Here is a 20,351-nt window from a genome sequence, read left to right on the forward strand (position 1 = left end):
AAACTGCCTCTCCAGTTAAACCTTATTACATTGTAACAGCTAAGGCGAAGCGCCCATCAACCTGAGTGACATTGAGTTGGCTATGGCCACCCAGTCACATGAACACTGAGCCCCACCTACCCAGATGGTCATTAGGGCAGAGAACCAGTTGTTAAATAATCTGAATCCCACCACTGGCTTGCACACTTTATGAGACACCCAAACTTTATCTTGATCTCCAATTTTTAGTCCAAAGTATGCAAAGTATACTTTTTTCACAAAGTCTGTAATATTCTGCTGTTGCTTCAACACTGTATATTCACCAAAGATGAAACAGAAACTGTCTGGCGAATTAATACACTTTCGCGGAGCCATAACATAACGGTTGAAGAATGACGAGCTAACATGAATTGTGATGAAAAAGTGTGAACAGCCTAGAACCAAGAACCTGATGATGATTCGTGCACAAGTGTGGCATGCAGGAGAGAGCAGCTCTGTATCTGTACACAAGACATCACAGTGCTGGCCATGCCCCCTGCACTGACTGGAGATGCTGCTATCTGCCATCTGTGTCCCTCATTCTGGATTCTTCAGGAAAGATTAACCCCTTCTACCATTAGAAGCACAGACTTAAAACTTGCTTAGCTTATGTATAGATTACTGACCATCAGATTTACAGTGCTATATTTTTTTTACAGAACTCAGACAAACCTTTAAAGTTTTTTTTGGCATTTTATATCTTAAATGCACTTATGTGAATTAATTAATAGTAATTTGGACTTTAAATTTGGTTAAAAACCCATAATATAAAAAGATACCAAAAATTTAAAAAAATGATAAATTTGAAGACAATTTTGCATGTTGTGGCAAATCATGACGTCTAGGAGTTTTTTCAATATTTTATTTGTTTTCAGCACTCCAAATTACATGGAAATTAGATGAAAATAATCAAACAGCTTAGTCGCAGACCTGTGTTATTGGCAGGCTGTGTAGAAAATTCTAATGGTGATATGGAGAAATAAACAGGGTACAAAATTGACATTTTATTCATGTATCACAACAGGGTTTTTTCCCCCAATCAGAATATTTCACATTTTTTCTGGTCATGATCTGATCTGGAAACCTATCAGGATAGATTCCAGGTACTTCCACTCCTCTTGGGATGATTTGGCGATGGAGTTCTCAGTCAATCTCTGGGATATGGAATATCAAAAGTCTCCCAAAGAGCCAGAAAGCCCTTGTTATCACTTTTCTTAATAATATTTAATTATACTATATCAATCCAAGTATTGATTAGACATAATTTTAATTTCATTTGTTTGCTTTGTTTGAATGTGTTTAAGAAGTGGACATTTAAGTTTAAGAATTTAAGTGAGGCATTCAGAAACCTAACAACCAACAACCAATCAAACAAACAAACAAAAAAGCAGAGTTCTTAAGTGTTATCATTCAGCCTTGTTCAGAGTTGTTTCCTAATGATATCATAGTCCAAGTGAGGCAAGAATTAAATAAACAAGAGCACCTCTTAAATTTATAAGCCGAGATGCTCAAAATAAAGGAATAATAATCTAAATCTAAATTTTCTACTTTAAAATTCTATTGTCTAAACATTGGGAATATTGTGCATTTTACTTGAGTTATAGGCAAGGATCTTATTAAAGAATAGCAATAGCAATAGCACTTAGATTTATATACCACTTTACAGCCCTGCCTAAGTGTTTACAGAGTCACAATATTGGTCCCAACAATCTGGGTCCTCATTTTATCAACCTCAGAAGGATGGAAGGCTGAGTCAACCTTGAACCATTGAAATTTGAACTGCCAAATTGCAGTCAACTGGCAGTCAGCAGAAGTATTCTGCATTAGTGCATTCTAATCACTATGCCACCATTGCATTCTTAGAAAAAGAGCTTTTATTAAAATCTCACTGTGAAAGAACCTTGAAGGGGAAAAATGTACCTTGTTGCAGAAAGATACTATATTTATGCCCCATATTCTGTGAATCATTTTTTTCCACCTAAATACTTTTGGCCTTAATTTATAATGCAGCAGGAATTTCTCTATTTTTGCCATGTTTAACTTCTCATCTTTAAAAAATTTTCTTCATTCTGTGAGAATTGTGACCCATTCTACCTTTACCATTTCATTAAAAGGATGAAACTTGAAATTTAAAGTTTACAATTGTTTTCCTCTTATAACTATCAAAAAGACTATTATTAAGTTGTCTCAAAGCCCCAAGAAGTGAATGATTATACCTGGAAGAATAATGACATATGCTGCTGAACAATTATATATTTTACTATTTAGGTTCAGGTAAAATAGTCAGAAAGGATAATTAGAATTGTAAGATTCAGCATCTAATGAAGATAACGTGAAGAACAAAGAGAGATCCAGTTCAAGCTTGTACAATATTCACGATTCCAAAGCATTAAATGAAAACGAGAGAAACTTTTAAAACTGGGATTAATATTTACAATACAATAGCAGAGTTGGAAGGGACCTTGGAGGTCTTCTAGTCCAACATCCTGCCTAGGCATTTATCATGATGATATTGCTTCTTATTCTACTGCTATTGCCATTTATGACTTACATGACTCAGCCAATAAAATGCAACATCCAAGATCCTATTCCGATTGATCACAAATATTTCCAACCAGGTGACCTAATCATTGGTGGCATGACTTCTTTTGTCTTCATAACTAGAGATGTAGGAACCTTTGAGAAAGATCCCCATCATTCTACTGTGGGTGAATCTCTGTAAGACATAACTTTTTTTCAATAGTCTATATTGATCTAGATAAAATTATTTAGTATATCACTTCTATAGTATAGTGATTAGTATAGTATACCACAGTAGCCATAATTAGGTACCGTGACTTAAAAAAATTTTTTCTAACTATGGAATGATTTAGGAAAACTAACTGCTAGAACTTATGCTCTTTAAATAAAATTAGAAGAAAATTAAGCTAATCATTGCTAGTAGATTCGGACAAGAAAATATCTCTTCCTCTTTATGCTCCAGTCCCTTTCCTTGACATAGGAATTACAGCATTAGCCTCTAAACCAGACTCTACTGATGATATGAAATTACAATGAACCATGGGAATAATAATTCTCTTTAAGCAGAATTACATATATTTTATGTCAGCAAATGAGACATGCAGTTTTTTTTACAGAAATAATATTCTTTTTGAACTCATTTTTTTTCAGAATATTAAAAGGAGCCATTTCAAGTGTAAGAAAAAAATAATTAATCCAATTTTATTTCCCAATTATGCAATGCTAACATCCATGTTACATGGTTGTTAATTATTCTGGTCAGTTTTACATCATTAGAATTCCTTACAAACAGCAAATATATATTTTTTAAAAGCTTGTGATTATTCCTCTCAAATATATTTCTGCCCTTTTTATAGGTAGTAACAACATAGTGTGAAGTGATGACTACTACTTTCTGAAATCATTTTAATGGAGCTAAATCTATTAATCAGATAACATGAAAAAATAATGATTGGTTTCTTCCAATAGAAGTAATAGCCATATTGCCCTTTTTGGTTACAGAATTCTATTTGATACAGTATCTAATTCTGTTTGCAGAGTCATGACTAAATATTATCAGCATATTTTGACTATGATATTTGCTGTGAAGATGATCAATGAAGATTACCAACTGTTACCTAATGTTACCCTGGGCTTCAGAATCTGTGATAGATCTGCTGGCTATCATGCCAAAATGTATTTTTTCTCCAGCCAAAACATGTTTGTTCCAAATTACAAATGTGGCATCCTCAACAAACTCACATCAGTTGTTGGGACAATTGATCCTGGAATCTCTTTGATAGATATTTTAGACACTTACAAAATCTCACAGGTAAAATGAATTGGATTTTTCTTTTCAGATTGTAGTAGAAGACAAGACAATTGGATTTAATTAACTGTCCTTAACATTTATGCATTTTAAGTAAAGATATATAATATATCATAAAATAAAATAATATATCTTTGCGCTTCAAAGATTAGCCATAAATGATCATTACAAATTCCATGTTGCTGATGTGCTGGGAAAAAAACCTATATAATGTTTATGAATTTTATTTATTTATATTTTATGATGTCATTAGATTTATATTTTGCTTTTATTTAGTGATCAAAGAGGCATGGCTAGTACTTTCTTCTCCTAGAGCTAGTCATCATTTATTGACAATAATTGGGAATGGCACTTTATTACTAAATTCCAGAGCTGCTGACTTGATCATGCCAGACTTACAACTTCAGCTCTACTTTCATCATAAGTGAATCACCAGAAAGATGACATTTCATGTTATGATTATTACTTAGGATTTCATATCTGTGTTCTCCATTAAATCTAGTTAACTTTGTCAAATGACAATTAGGTGACCTTTGTTGCTATGATGGTCATAAATGTGCACTAGTTTTGAAGTTCCCCATATGACTGCAGGCCACTGTGATATTGTTAAATGAAATGATTCACAGAAAAACCTGCCCCCCACAACTGCTAGAATGCCAAACAGTGACTAAATGAGACAGTCAATAAGTGAGGACTGTATATAAATATATCTATAACTATGTGATGAGTTAGTTAAGTTAAGAAAGTGGGACTGGCCAAAAGTTATCCAATGAGCAAACATGGTTGAAAACAAGCAACGGGGTCTTATTAATCTTTATCCAAAGTTTACTTATAATATTTCTTTGAAGCTGGGATCATCATAATGGATGTTAACAAAGAATATGCCATTCAATCAAGGAGAAGGTTGTTGTGAGAAATGAACAAGAAGAGATATTCAAACTCTAAATATTGGCGAATGATACATTTGAGTAAAAAAAAAAGAGTAATTCTTACTTGATGTTTTGTCTCTTTCCTCCAATATCTTATCTTAACTTGAGCTGATTAGATACTTGAAGAGGAAGTGACAGGACTATTCTTGCTATGCAGTATAGCAGTTGGCTGGGAAGGAAGGAAGGAAGGAAGGAAGGAAGGAAGGAAGGAAGGAAGGAAGGAAGGAAGGAAGGAAGGAAGGAAGGAAGGAAGGAAGGAAGGACATATGTAAAAAATAAGCCAAAGTAGGGATTCTTTATGGAGGTAAATTCAGGGGATGAATTCAGATGATAAGATTATAGTTTTGAAAGAGAACATAAGGATCATCCATCCCACAATAAACTCATTAACATCATCCACATAGAAATTATGTGAAACCATATGATAATGTATTTCAGAACTCTAAACTTAAAGTGGATACATATTTTGCTTTGTCAATCTTATCCACTCAAAACAGACAGTAGCTTTTCTTTTTTTCTTTATATATTTAATTTTCATTTCATTTCCTAGTTCTCAACTGGCTCTTCTTCAAATGAAAGCCCTTTCTATTACCACATGGTTCCAGGTGAAGAACTTAATTACATGGGGATTATCCAACTACTTTTGCACTTCAGATGGACTTGGGTTGGGGTAATTGTTTATGGACTTGGTGGAAGAACATTTCAGCACCTAATCTTTTCATTGTTTGCACTCCATAAAATCTGCATTGCCTTCTTGGAGCAATTCAGACCAGTATATTTCACCAATGCGTTAGAAGATATGGAATTGCTTGCTGAAACGTTTCACCTTCTTGTTAAGAGCAAAGCCAAAGTTATTATAATCAGAGATAATAATCTTTCAAATTTAAGGTGGTTGTTGTATCTACCTGAAATGGAAATAGTTTCTATAAAGCCCAAAGGTAAGGTATGGATCATGGCTTCCCAAATGGATCTTGCATCATTCTTTTATCAGAAAAGTTGGGATATACAAGTCCTCCATGGGGCTCTGAACTTTGCAACTTATTCAAATGAAGCTGCAGGATTCCAACATTTTCTTCAGACAAGAAATCATATGTCCTCCAAAGAGGATGGTTTTCTCAAAGAAGTGTGGGAGCAAGCATTTGGCTGTGTACTTCCAAATCCATCTGGGAATGAGGAAATGGAGGATGTCTGTACAGGGAGAGAGAAACTGGAGAGTCTTCCTGGGGCCTTTTTTGAAATGAGGATGAGCAGTCACAGTTACAGTATATACAATGCAATGTATGCTGTGGCACATGCTTTACATATCATGAAGTTGAGCCAACAACATAGGCAAAAATTGAGTGGCAAAAAGTTTGATCTTCAGGATCTGCAGCCATGGCAGGTAATTTGATGAATAATCAAATATATTGGACATGGGATGTGAATTGCTAGCATCTCTCAAACACGTGAACACAAAGAGTAGTGAGATGTAAATGGAAAGTTCATAAAGATTTTTTTTTTTACAATTTCTCTTTATCTCTTTTCTCCTTTTGGGTTAAGGTAGTAATCTTGGTACATTTTCTTTGAACATCTCATCTCGCTTACTCTCTATCTCTTTCTTGAAGGCTGTATCTGTTGAGATATGTCATTTGCCTATTCTTGTAACAAGCTTTATTTTGGGTAGAATTACAAGAATTGTTTGATTAGGGGAAATCTCCATTGTAAGAAACATCATCAGAAGCATTTTAATCAATAAGTTTATGGGCCTAAAATAGTGAATACAATAGGAAACTTTTAGGATGTGTAGAAGCTGGAAAAATAGAGAATTCTATTTGGTGTTTTGTAATTAAAATACTTCTGAGGCCACAGGCAACTGTTCTCAAGAATGAATGACTTATGCATGCAGAATGGACACTATAAATGACACAATAGCAGGAATGTCTGTCTTGGAGTGCATGATCAATCTTTATTCATCTATGAATTGAAAGGAGTCCATGACTATTTCAAAATCCTTACCACACTGTATTACAAAAGGATCATGTTTTCAAAAAGATATATATTTTAGGAGAGTATGAAATGAGAGTATAAGATAAGGCCAACTGAATTAGTACGCAAATGAAATGCAAGAAACAAGAAAACATTAAAGGTCAGTTTATATACATATAACAGGAATATTTATTATGTGGTTAATCTTTGGTGAGATTCACAGCTTTTGGGGCTGGTTAGTAGCTCAACAGCTCCAGTCCTAACCAAGGACCTAGGAACTGTTAAGGTAATGTCGGAGGATATAAGCTGTTCCAAGTACGGTGTTTTTTTGTAGAATCAGAATGTTCAAGTCTGATAAATTTAAAATTTCCAAATAGCGAGGTAGCCCTTTGGGTATTTTTTTTATTATTATGCATGAAGTCTTTCTCATTACAGAGGGGACATTTGCTATTGGTGGTAACATGTTGAATTTTTGCCTTCATGCAGTTTGTGGCTAAGGCTTGTTCTTGAGCTGCCAAAATAAAGCCTCCTGTTTCTTTTTTCAGTGCTCCTAATCTTAACCAGTTAATCCAGATCTTTTGGTCAGCTTTGCCTTCAATACTTTTCAAGTATTGGCTATGCATATCTTTGTTTTTCCAATTTTCAGCTCACTTCTCAATTACTTCTTTCTTATATTCCGCTTTTGACTTAGTTGTCTTTAAAAGGACTCCTTTATTTACTTCCTTAATCATTCGTTCTTCACTTTTCTGGATGTAATCATTCAGGCTGTGTTTTTCTTCTTCCACAGTCTGCTTTACTTGTAGGAGACCTCAACCACCCTCTGCTCTTGGTAGGTACAATCTGTCAACATCATTTTTAGGGTGCAAAGCATGATTCATTATCATAAGCTTCCTTGTTTTTCTATCCAAATTGTCCAACTCCATCTGGTTCCAGTCAATTATTTCTGCAGAGTATCGAATCACAGGTATAGCCCATGTATTTATGGCTTTTATGATGTTTCTTCCATTCAATTTGGACTTGAATATCTTGCAAATTCATCGAATGTACTTGGCTGAAGTTAATTCCTTGACATTATTATTCATTAAGTCAGAGGCTTCTAAAATCCCCAAGTACTTGTAGCCTTCTTCTGGTTTTACTGCCTTTATCATTTCTTCATTCTCAAGTTCTATTCCATCATCTTCTATGACCTTGCCTGCTTTGGTTGCCATTGTTGCACATTTGTCAATTCCAAACTGCATACCAATGTTTTGGCTAAATTCTTTTGTGCTTTCAATTAATAAATTCAGTTCTGCTTTTGTTTTACCAAACAGCTTCAAATCATCCATGTACACCAAGTGCAAAATTTTCAGTACTTTCTTTGCAAGTTCGTATCCACAGTTCATCTTCTTCAAAATGATTGTCAGTGGTCGCATTGAGAGTATAAAAAGTAGGGGTGAAAGGGAATCACCCTGGAAAATGCCTCGTTTAATTTCAACTTCACCCAGTACTTCTTCATTAGCTATAAGCTTCATTTTCCAGAGGGTCATTGAACTTTCCATGTATTTTTGTATTTTTCTGCTGATGCCAAAGACTTTCAGGCATTTGTTGATCCAGCTATGGGGAACTGAATCAAATGCTTTCTTATAGTCTATCCAAACCATGAACAGGTTGGTTCATCTTTTCTTTGAATTCTTCAGTTTGTCAATAAAGCAGTTGGTCCTTTGTTCCTCTTGATTTTTTGCAGCAACCTTTCTGTTCTACAGGAAGCAAGTTATTTCTTTCCAAGTATCCATAAATTTGGTTTGCAATGATACCAGTAAGGAGCTTGCATGTTATTGGTAAACAGGTGGATTGGTCTATAGTTTCCACGATCCTTTCCTTTTTCTTTATCTTTTTGGATCAAAAATATCCTTCCAGTTGTCACCCATTCATCATTTTCAGGTGTTTTAAAGATCTGGTTCATTTGGGCTGCCAATCTTTTGTGCACACTTGTAAGTGCCTTTAACCAGATGCCATGTAGCTCATCTGGACCAGGTGCACTCCAGTTCTTCACTTTTCTTCACTGTCTTTGCACCATTTCTTTTGTTATTTTCACATCTTCCATTTTATGCACTTTAATAGACTCCTCAATCTGTTTGATCCATTTTGCATTTCTGTTGTGCTTCTTGTTGTTTCCCCACAAATTCTTCCAGAATTTCAGAGCTTTCTCTTTATCAGGCTTTTCATTTGTTTTTACTCCATCTCCACTTTCTAAGCTCTTATAAAACTGGTGCTTATTTGCTTTCAACTGTGAGTTTTCCTTGAATTGAGTTACTCTGTTTTCATATCTCCATGATTCATATCCCATTTTCAAGTCTCCATGAAATTTTTTGATCTTCAATTCCAACTGAATTTTCCATTTAGGCTTCCTCTTCTTGCCTCTTTGTTTCTTTTGTATTTTCAAACCCAATTCTTTGGTGGTTATGAAGGCTGCTGCATACATCAGCTGGTTTGTTTCAGCTAATGTAGTGGTTTGAATGGTTTGCGCAGCCTCATTGACCTTTTTTAGTACCTTTCTCAATTCTTTCCGGTTCACTTGGTTCAGCTTTGGCAAACGTGTTCTTTCAGCAACTTCCATTTGATGCTTTATTTTCTCAGCTAATTGAGCAATATCTGTTGGTGTTCTTCAGTGCTTCCTTGTTCTTTATCTTCCTCCATTTAAGCATCCTCTTCCTCACTTTCTTCCTCAGTTTGCTTTTGAGTCTGCAAATCATTCTTGATGTTACTCTTCTTTGTTGGTATAACTCAGACCATTAGTTTCTCTCTCTTCGATTCCTAATAATTCTGCTATAGTGAAAAATTTGTGGCTTAGAATTACACATCGTTGGTCCATTAGCCTTTGTTCACTGATTTCACAATCCGTGTGGTTCACCTTCCAAATCTGATACATTTGTTTTTGAAATCAACTTTTTGCTGGCTCAGACTGATAGTAAGCTTTCATAATAGATATTTTTTTTCCCAAGTTCAGATTTTTCACTGTTTCTTCCAATAGTTTGTCAGCTCCATGCCCTGGTTGCCTAGCAGAGGGAGCTGAGCCCTGTAGCTCATTTTGCGCAGAATGCCCATGAGCCATATCATCTAACGGAACCCTTGTTAATCCGAGCAATGGTTCAGCCGGCACAACTTTTTTTCGTATTCACCATATTTGAATGGGTTGTGGAGCAAATTTTGTCTGGCCCTCTACCTAAGAACTGTCTGATATGGTTGTACCTGTTCAGCATATCCCTTAGGATCATTAGAGTGCACAAGCCCCTCCACTACGACAAGGTAAAGCTCCTCAGAGTGGTTGTTGTTGTTGTTATTGTTATTATTATTATTATTATTATTATTTAATTAATTATTCAACATTTTTTCAATTGTTCTTAGGAGTCTAACCATGGTAGAGAAGGTAGACAAACTAACCAGATTCCATCTAAATTGTATTTCTCCTATGAACACAGGACAGAAAATGGAATGATAACCATTAAAATGAAATTGAAAACAGACAGTTGTGGATTGTGCAGAGAAGCACAAGTATAGTGTTACCAGTATTTTTTAATTCTGCAAAGACAAATTATGCACATAATGTAGAAGAAGATGGGAAATAATTCAGTTTAGCAAAACTAAAAAAAAATCCATGCAAAGACCAATGAAATATCTCTTTCTGTTTAAAGGTAAAAGGGGATAGACATTCATTGGGAAAAAGGAAGAGAAAAGAGAGTTAGAAGAAAAAAAATCAAATATTGCAATTAGTGAGCTTTCTATTTATAGGAAAAAGTCAGGGAGGGAGGAGAAAGAAAGAAAAAAGGGAGAAGAGAACAAAGAGTGAGAACTGGTATGGCAATTGATAATCATTCTATCTTTCAATCTCTTACTCTGATGATTGAAGCAGTCATTTCCTGAGACCATAACTGCAGTATTTTCCACTCCCTTTCTTTCTTTTCCTATATCAGATTGAGAAATCTCATTCAGTCTGCTTTCAATTTATTTTGTCTCCCTTCAATTCCTCCCCTAATCATGCTATATACCCCTCTGTGATTTAATAACCTGATTCTCATTTGAGAAGTACTTTTCAATAACAAAATTCTTTTCCTATCATGGCATCTTATAGAAACAATGAAAATTGAGCCTTTCTTTTTTATTGATATTTTAAAATTTACTGTGTATCAATGACAGATTCTTTAGCATTAGAAAATAGTAATATTGACTATTAAGTTCAAGTTTTAACTCTTCCTTTCTGTAGCTGATTAATTTGAAACATTACTTTAGATATTAAAGTGATTTGATCTCCCCTGATCAGATGGTATCTAATAATAACAGGAGACAAGTTAGTTAAAGTGATGGCAAAAATAATAGAAGTTTGTTTATATTTATTTGTTGAATAACATGTTTTCCTTAATAAGTTATATTTTTGAATATTAAAATACGCAGTTTTCTTGGACTGCATTATTTTTAAAGTTTGAAAATTAGTAGACCATAAAAGTGATTTTGGATCAAGAATCATAGATAATTATGCCTGAGAGAAACTCTACCACTTTAGAATAGGAACAGTCTTTCTCATAATATGTTACAAATAAAAAGATATACTATTTTATCTATTACATTTTTATCCCACCTTTATTACCTTATAGTTCTATACATTAATCTTGCTCTCTTTTTACATGTTTGTTTCATATTCAGCTTCACTTCTTTTTAAAGAGAGTCTCATTTAACAACAGTGCTGGGGATAAAATTTCTTTTGACCAGCATGGAAAATTGATTACAGCTCTGGAGATTGAGAATTGGGTCACCTTCCCCAACCAGTCCTTGCATCAAGTGAAAGTTGGGAAGCTGGATCCCTGGGCTGTTGAAGACAAAAAGTTCACTATTCATGAGGAAGCCATCAAATGGCCCAGCACTTTCAACCAAGTGAGTTCAATTTGAAATGTGTGAGATGATATTCTAAGAGTAGCCGTGGGATTCAAATTTTTTTACACTGGTTCTGTGGGCATGGCTTGGTGGGTATGGCAAGGGGAAGGATACTGTAAAATCTCCATTCCCTCCCAATCAGCTGGGACTCAGAGGCAGAGAATAGATGGGGCAGAACCAGTCAGATATGGTATTTACCTGTTTTCCGAACTACTCAAAATTTCTGCTAATGGGTCTCCAGAACTGGTCAGAACCTGCTGAATACCCCCTCTGCCTAAGAGTCTAACCTAAACCTCTGGAGTTGTTCCTCCTATTATTAAATCCAATTTTCTAATACCATTTAGGAAGCTACTTCAGAAACATTTCTCTATATTCGACTACTACATCAATTTGTTTTCACTTCAGATTATTATGTAATTCAATATTTATATAAATTATAACCATTTTAAAATAAACACATATGTAACTTAGACATTCTGTCACTTTTTGACTGTAGAGTTTCTCAGGGTTTTGGTCTCAACATTCCTTTAAACCTGAGATATTTTGTGGTAATATTTTTAATTGATGAATTCTATAAACAATTCTGTATTATGAACCATCATTTCCAACTTAAGAAGAAGGAATGAATTAGTGAGATCCTATAATGGTTTTTGCTTTATGATTTTGATACATCTTTAATTCTTAAGATATTTAAAATAGTAAAGAATGTTACTAATCAGCATCAACATCATGTTTTATAAATTATTTGGAAATTTAATGAAATATTGAGATTTATCAGATTTACCCTTCATTAAATTTATCAGATGTAATAAAGACTTTACAAAAATCATTTTAATATTGAGTAATGCTAATTAAAATTTAATTATTTAAATTCATTAATGGGGTTCAACGGAACTTATTTAAAGTTTGAAAAAAAGATTTCCCTATCTCTGTATTACTTTACTTTCGAAACCTTAAAACATAATAAAATATTAATCCTAAAAAATATTTTCTCATTAACAAATTAAATAAAAATAATCTATTATTGTTCCTTTTTTAATTTGTTAACTAAGAATATATTTAAAAATATAAATTGTACTATGATGGTTTTAACTGCTCACCATTGGATATAAATTTTTATTCAACGTTTGGCATCCCTTCAGTAGGATGTCTACTACCTCTAGAACCCACACCTTATTATAAATTTCTTTCAAATATTTAATTGTATTCTGCATTACATTCTTTTTTCATTTAAATATCTCTGAAAAATGTGTTGCTATTTAGGTGTAATATATTTAATTATTTGTATTATGCAACAGTAAAAGTAGATATTTTCCAGAGTCTTAAAAAAACTTTTTGTTTTAGTTCCACTGAAATAATTTCAGCACTAGGGAATGGTCCAAGTGTAACATATTTCTAATCTAATTATATAATCCATAGTACTGAAAAAATAATTCAATTTTGAATAGTTTGGTACTTCAACTCATGGAAAAAAAATCTCAGATTATTACAATTGAAACTTTATTATAGAATATCAATCATGATTTTTCAACTTTTCCCCTCAAGACACATGATTACCATTTTCTTTTCTTTTTTCATTTATTGGGCAGACCATACCTGTTTCAGTGTGTACCGAGAGCTGCCTACCTGGATATTTTAAGAAAAAGCAGGAAGAGAAGCCTTTTTGCTGCTATGATTGCCTCCCGTGTCCCAAAGAAAAAATATCAAGCCAGAAGGGTAAGAGACATTGTAAACCAAATTTCCTTATTGTTCTGCAGGTCACCCTAAGCAGATCCATGAATGTATACGTGCAGGACATGAATTATATTCTTATCATTTAAGAGATTTTGCCCTTTTGATAAAGAGGAATGTTCCAACTTTCTCAAAGAAAGACCTCCCACAGAGTTAAGAATTTAAAGGGTTTCACCGGTATAAACTGAAATCTTCATATAAGTTTGGAACCTAGGTGACTCAGCATATATCATTTCCAGGGCACATTGATTAGTTTTTGGATTTATCTAAAACTTTGTATACCATTTCCCATTTAAAAAAATATTGATACTTTTTACAAAATCCCAAGCACTTAACAAAGTTGATTTTTTAAAAAATGCATGTCATTTAGTGGCCACAATTGGAACTTGGCACTTGGCATTAAATGAAACAACTGTTGTTAACTGTTTTATTTCAGTTTTCCTTTTCTCTACAGATCTTCAACGTAAGGATTGGTTCCTTTTATATTACTATTGTAACTAAGAATGGTTGCTAAATAAGGCAGTCACTAAACAAGGATTATCTGTAACCTCTTTTACTCATTCCCTCATTTTTAGAATAATTGTGAGCCAGGGTGGCCCAGTGGTTAGAGTGCAGTACTGCAGGGTTCTTCTGCTGACTGCAATTTGTCAATTCGAATCTCACCAGGCTCAAGGTTGACTCAGCTTTCCATCTTTCTGAGGTCAGTAAAATGAGGACCCAGATTGTTGGGGCCAATAGGCTGACTCTGTAAACTGCTTAGAGTGGGCTGTAAAGTTCTATGAAGTATATAGAACTGAGGTATATGAGTCTAAGTGCTATTGCTATTCCAGAGTTGGGATATTTAGCAAGAAAATACTTGATGTTTGCACTTCTATTCATTGAAGAAGAAGTGAATGCAAGAGCACAAGCAGGCACACAATGAGTAATGTAAGGAAGATCGTTGTCTTGGTAGGAGGAAAACAGAAGCCTTTAGTGCCGAATTGATTTAAGGTTTGTCAGTGTAAAGCAACAGTGTAAGCCATACATAGGCTTTTAATCAACTAATTAAAGTCCAGAAATGTGTTAATAATTGTTAGCATTTTACAGGACCTCAGGAAACAGCAGCTTCTTCAAACAATTTTGCTCTGAGATGGGACAGGCATGGCATGAACTAACTGTAATAGCAAACATATGTCTGAAAGACATATTCTGCAAACGGTTACCAAAATTATTGTCTCCTTATAAATAAAGGAAACTCCAACTTTCACAAAATCATTTCTATTTTATTCAGAAAGTTTCAGAATTTTTTCATTTAAGGAGAATCAGGGACACCTTTCCTTTTGGGCATTAATTTTGTTTTATGACACAGAAATATAAGAATAGAACTAAAGATAAATTATCTGAAAGCAAGAAAACTCTGATATATTTATATTTTATAATATTTTATTCAAGACTTTGTTGAAGATACAAGTGAAAGTAAACCTAAAAAATAATAGAAAATTAACAGAACAATAAAGTTGGAATAAATAATTTATTTAATTATTATAAATAATTTAACGATAATTTATTGTTATTACTGTTGCATTTGTGTATTTTAATAATTACGTGGGGACTGGTTGTGTGAGTGTCTGAGTATGCTTGGCTCGGAGGACCTGCTAGGGAAGGCGGGGGGTACCGGGGTGGTTGGGGGGACTATGGCCACGGGAGTGGGTCGGAGCATTGCGGTCGTGACAGGGAGAGGCAGATACGGCGGGGACCTTAGGGCTAGCCATTACCGGGGAAGGAGGGTTCGCTACATTACAGAGATCCCTCCTTCCGGCCCTTTGAGTCCCACTCCAAGACCAGATGGCGCGAGTAGCCAGGACCCTGGTCTCAGGCTGCTGTTGCTAAATGCCAGGTCTGTTATCCACAAGGCTCCCCTCGTCCGGGACTTAATTGTTGACGAGAGGGCAGACCTGGCATGTATTACTGAAACCTGGCTGGGCACAGAAGGAGGAGTCCCCCTTGTAGAGATGTGCCCAGAGGGATTTCAGGTGCTTCATCAGCCGAGAGCCCAGGGAAGGGGTGGCGGTGTGGCTATTGTTATCCGGGAGTCTCTGTTACCTCGTAGGGTCCCTGCTCCGGAGTTTGTCGGGTGTGAGTGCCTGCTGATAAAGTTGGACCTCAAGGGTCAAGTGGGTTTGCTGCTAACATACCTGCCTCCCAACTGCGTTGCAGCATCCCTCCCCTCGCTCCTCGAGTCAGTAGCCGAGCTGGCAGTTGAGTTCCCCAGGCTTATAGTTCTGGGGGACTTCAATTTGCCATCGCTCGGTGAACGCTCTGATGGGGCGCAGGAGTTCATGGCTTCCATGACAGCCATGGGCTTGACCCAGGTAATTCGGGGCCCAACCCATGCAGCGGGTCACATGCTCGACCTCGTATTCCTCTCGGAGCAGTGGATGTGTGATCTTGGTCTGAGGGGTAATGAGATCATACCCCTGTCGTGGTCAGACCACTGCCTACTGAGGCTTGACTTCCGGAGGCCAAACCCCCACCGTAGGGAGGAGGAACCGACCAGGTGGTTCCGCCCCAGGCGACTTATGGACCCGTTGAGGTTCCAGACGGAGCTTGGGGTTATTCCTGATACTCTCGCCCACAGTTCAGCGGAGACTCTGGTTGCCGCCTGGCATTCGGCGGCATCGGAGTCCCTTGATCGGATTGCGCCACTACGGCCCCTCCGGGTCAGTGGATCCCGGAGGCCTCCTTGGTTCACCGAGGAGCTCCGGGAGAAGAAACGCCGGAGGAGATGCCTAGAGCACCTGTGGAGGTCCGATAAGTCCGAGGCGAACCGAGCACTTCTGACTACCTGCACCAAGGACTACGTTCGGGCATTAAGAACTGCCAAAAGATCATACATCTCTGCCTTGGTTGCGTCTGCCGAGTCACGCCCAGCCGCCCTGTTTAGGATAACCCGCTCCCTCCTTAATAGGAGGGATGCGGGAGACCCCTTGCAGGGTAAGGCTGAGGACTATGCTCAATTCTTGGCAGACAAAATAGCTCGGTTTCGGACTTGGACTCCACCGCAGTAGATCCAGCCGAGACACAGGAGGACTACTTGGCAAATCACCTCTGGGTTGAGTTCCAGGATGTTGCCTCTGGGGATGTGGACAAGGCCATTCGAGCTGTAAGTGCCTCCACCTGCATTTTGGACCCGTGTCCCTCCTGGCTGGTTGCCAACAGCAGGGAGGTGACACATGGCTGGATCCAGGCGGTCGTGACCGCCTCCCTTCGGGAGGGGCACTTCCCTGCCGTACTTAAAACGGTGGTGGTGAGACCCCTCCTGAAGAAACCATCCTTGGATCCAGCCATTTTAAACAACTTTCGTCCTGTCTCCAACCTCCCGTTTATCGGGAAGGTTGTTGAGAAGGTGGTGGCCTTCCAGCTTCAACAGGCCTTGGAGGAAGCTAGTTATCTTGACCCCTTCCAGTCTGGCTTCAGACCTGGTTACAGCACAGAAACCGCTTTGGTCGCATTGACCGATGATCTCTGGAGGGCCAGAGATGGAGGCTATGCGTCCATCCTGGTTCTCCTTGACCTCTCAGCGGCTTTCGATACCATCGACCATGGTATCCTTCTGCGACGACTGCGGGAGGTGGGAGTGGGAGGCACTGTTCTGCAGTGGTTCTCCTCCTACCTCTCGGACAGGTCGCAGTCGGGGGGCAGAGATCGTCCCTGAGGCCCCTAACATGTGGGGTGCCCCAGGGTTCGGTCTTATCCCCCCTACTATTTAACATATACATGAAACCGCTGGGCGAGATCATTCGGAGGCACGGGATAAAATACCACCAATATGCGGACGATACGCAACTGTATCTGTCCGCCCCGTGCCAACTCAATGAAGTGGTGGACGTGATGAACCAGGGTCTTGAGGCCGTTAAGAACTGGATGAGCGCTAACAAACTGGTACTCAACCCGGACAAGACCGAGTGGCTGTTGTGTTTCCCTCCCAACAATTTGGCTAATGTACCAACTCTTAGGCTGGGGGGTCAAATTTTATACCCCTCAGATAGGGTCCGCAACTTAGGAGTCCTCCTGGACCCACAGCTGACTTTTGACTACCAGCTGTCAGCTGTGACCAGGGGGGCATTTGCCCAGGTTCGCCTGGTCCGCCAGTTGCGGCCCTACCTAGATCGGGAGGCTCTCGCAACAGTCACTCGAGCCCTTGTGATCTCTAGGCTGGAATACTGCAATGGGCTCTACATGGGGTTGCCCTTGAAGTGCATCCGGCGACTACAGTTAGTCCAGAATGCAGCCGCGCGAGTGATAGTGGGCGCACCGCGGTTCGCCCACGTTACACCCATCCTCCACGAGCTGCACTGGCTACCTGTCGGTCTCTGGGTGCGCTTCAGGGTACTGATGACCACCTTTAAAGCACTCCATGGTAGTGGATCTGGGTACTTGAGAGACCGCCTCCTGCCGATTACCTCCCTTCGACCAATTAGATCGCACAGACTGGGCCTCCTCCGAATTCCATCTGCCAGTCAATGTCGACTGGCGACTACACGGAGGAGAGCCTTTTCTGTTGCAGCTCCGACCCTGTGGAACGATCTCCCCGTTGAGATTCGTACCCTCACCACCATCCAGACCTTCCGCGCAGCCCTCAAGATCTGGCTCTCCCAGCAGGCCTGGGGATAGGTTTCCAAGTTACCCGCCCGAGTGTTGATTGTTGAACGAAAGTTGTGTTTTATTATTTTTTCTTTGTTCACATTTTGTTTTGTCTTTTGATACTGCACCCCCCTCCCTTGTGATTGTAAGCCGCCCTGAGTCCCCTCAGGGAAAAGGGCGGCCTATAAATTTTAATAAATGAAAAAAAAATGAAAATAAAGTTGGAGATTTGAAGCATGAGAACTAAATAAGCAATATGAAACAAACCTATGAAGAACTAATATTTTCCTTATTCTCCTGTGTTCCCTTATGTCCCAACTACAAGAGAAAAAGTAAGATAGCAAAAGTACTTAGACTTATATACTGTTTCATGGTGATTTATAGCCCTCTGTAAGCAGTTTACAGAATCAGCATATTACCCCCAACAATCTGGGTGCTCATTTTATCAGCCTCAGAAGGATGGAAGGCAAAGTCAACATTGAGCCTGGTGAGATTCTATCTGCCAAATTGCAAGCAAACGGCAGACAGCAGAAATAGCCTGCAGTACTGCATTCTAACCACTGTGTTAGTCCTGCTTCTAGAAATAACCTGTGATGATTCCAATAATAGTATGATTAATAAACAAATATTTATAAATTTATACATTTAAATTGTAGATATGCATGACTGTTCAAAATGCCCAGAAGATCAATATCCAAATAAGGAGCAAGATTCATGTATTGCAAAGAAAATATCTTTCTTGTCCTATGAAGAGCCAATGGGAATAGGTTTATTTACTCTTGCACTTTTCTTTACTCTCTGCACAACTGTCATACTCAGAATATTTTTGAAGTACCACAATACTCCCATTGTCAAGGCCAATAACCGAAACCTCACCTACCTTCTACTCATCTCTCTCATCCTCTGCTTCCTCTGCTCACTGCAGTTCCTTGTTATGCCCAGCAATATAATTTGTCTTTTCCGACAAATTAGCTTTGGCATCATCTTCTCAGTGGCTGTGTCTTCTGTTCTGGCAAAAACTATCACTGTAGTTCTGGCTTTCATGGCTACCAAGCCAGGATCAAGGATGCGGAACTGGGTTGGAAGAGGACTGGCAATCCCCATTGTTCTTTCTGGTTCCCTAATTCAAACAGGCATTTGCATGGTATGGCTGTTTACTTTTCCCCCTTTTCCTGACATTGATACCCATTCAAAAATGGAGGAAATAATTCTACAGTGCAATGAAGGTTCAGCTACCATGTTCTACTGTGTCCTGGGCTACATGGGCTTTCTGGCAACTGCCAGTTTCACAGTAGCATTTTTCTCCAGGAATCTCCCCAGCAGTTTCAATGAGGCCAAATGTCTCACGTTTAGCATGCTGATCTTCTGCAGTGTGTGGCTCTCCTTTGTTCCATCCTATCTGAGCACCAAAGGAAAATACATGGTGGCTGTGGAAGTTTTCTCCATTTTATCTTCTAGTGCTGGATTGCTTGTGTGTGTATATTTCCCCAAATGCTACATAATTATTTTTAGGCCAGAATTAAACAACAGAGAAGAATTAATAAAAAGAAAATATTAATAATTACAACAAAAATCCCATTTCCTATAGTATTTTAATATCTCATAGGAATCCCGGTGTTAGCAAACAACTATGTGAATATGATATGTATACATTTGTGCTGTATCATTGTACAAACAATCGTGGCAACTTGTTAAATTTAAATCTAGGTGGACTAATGCTAAGAATAATTGCCACAGAATCTGGCAGTTTTCAAGCACTCAGCAGACAGAAAAGGCTCTGCAGATTTTCTCTATGCATTTAATAATTAGGATTTCATCAGCCAAACTTTATGATTACCATGGACCACATAATGTGAGGTTTGTGGTCATAGATACACTCAAGTCTCAGCAAAATGGGAATGCAATATACAGAACTAAATGTCACTTGACCAAAGCGATTATCAAGTTGCATTTGCAATTTTTCACTCAGCCAAAGTTAGAGATTATTGGGGTTGACCATCAATGATTTCAACAACCAGTGGTGATTGAATGACACTCAAATAACCATTTGTCTTGGTTAAGGCACTAGGCTAGAAAATGGGATAATGTGATTTCAACTCCTGCCTTAATCATGAAAGCCAGCTAGGAGACTTTGGGCCAGCCATTCTCTCTCAGCCCATCACACCTCATAGGATTGTTGTTTTGTGGAAAATAGAAAGAGGAAGGTGTGTTGGATCCATCTGCTGCCTTGAGTTATTTATAAAAATAATACAGATGGGATATAAATAAAATAAATATATATAAAACAGGCTTTGGCTGTACTTGGTAAAATTGAATGACTTTGGATTTGTGGAGATTCAGGATTTGGAACT

General features: G+C 37.8%; 1 protein-coding gene across 1 annotated transcript; it reads left to right on the forward strand.

The window, feature by feature from the left end:
• The first annotated feature begins 3,580 nt into the window (after positions 1-3,580).
• Positions 3,581-19,558, forward strand: LOC106552992 (vomeronasal type-2 receptor 26). The gene is made up of 6 exons (XM_087714610.1): positions 3,581-3,850; positions 5,327-6,157; positions 10,126-10,272; positions 11,437-11,646; positions 13,236-13,362; positions 18,657-19,558. The coding sequence occupies exons 1-6, from the start codon at positions 3,581-3,583 to the stop codon at positions 19,556-19,558; spliced, it is 2,487 nt and encodes an 828-aa protein (XP_087570736.1).
• Positions 19,559-20,351: the final 793 nt, after the last annotated feature.

Source organism: Thamnophis sirtalis, unplaced genomic scaffold, assembly GCF_051295495.1.
Source record: "Thamnophis sirtalis isolate CommonGarterSnake01/CBP01778 unplaced genomic scaffold, rThaSir2_p1.2 scaffold_4, whole genome shotgun sequence".
NCBI lineage: Eukaryota > Metazoa > Chordata > Lepidosauria > Squamata > Natricidae > Thamnophis > Thamnophis sirtalis.

Excerpts from the sequence above, each read along its gene's own strand:
- LOC106552992 (XM_087714610.1), top strand. The coding sequence starts at position 3,581 with ATGACTAAATATTATCAGCATATTTTGACTATGATATTTGCTGTGAAG. Across the intron at positions 3,851-5,326 it reads ACACTTACAAAATCTCACAG|TTCTCAACTGGCTCTTCTTC; the intron begins GTAAAATGAATT and ends TTCATTTCCTAG. Across the intron at positions 10,273-11,436 it reads GATTGTGCAGAGAAGCACAA|AGAGTCTCATTTAACAACAG; the intron begins GTATAGTGTTAC and ends TTCTTTTTAAAG.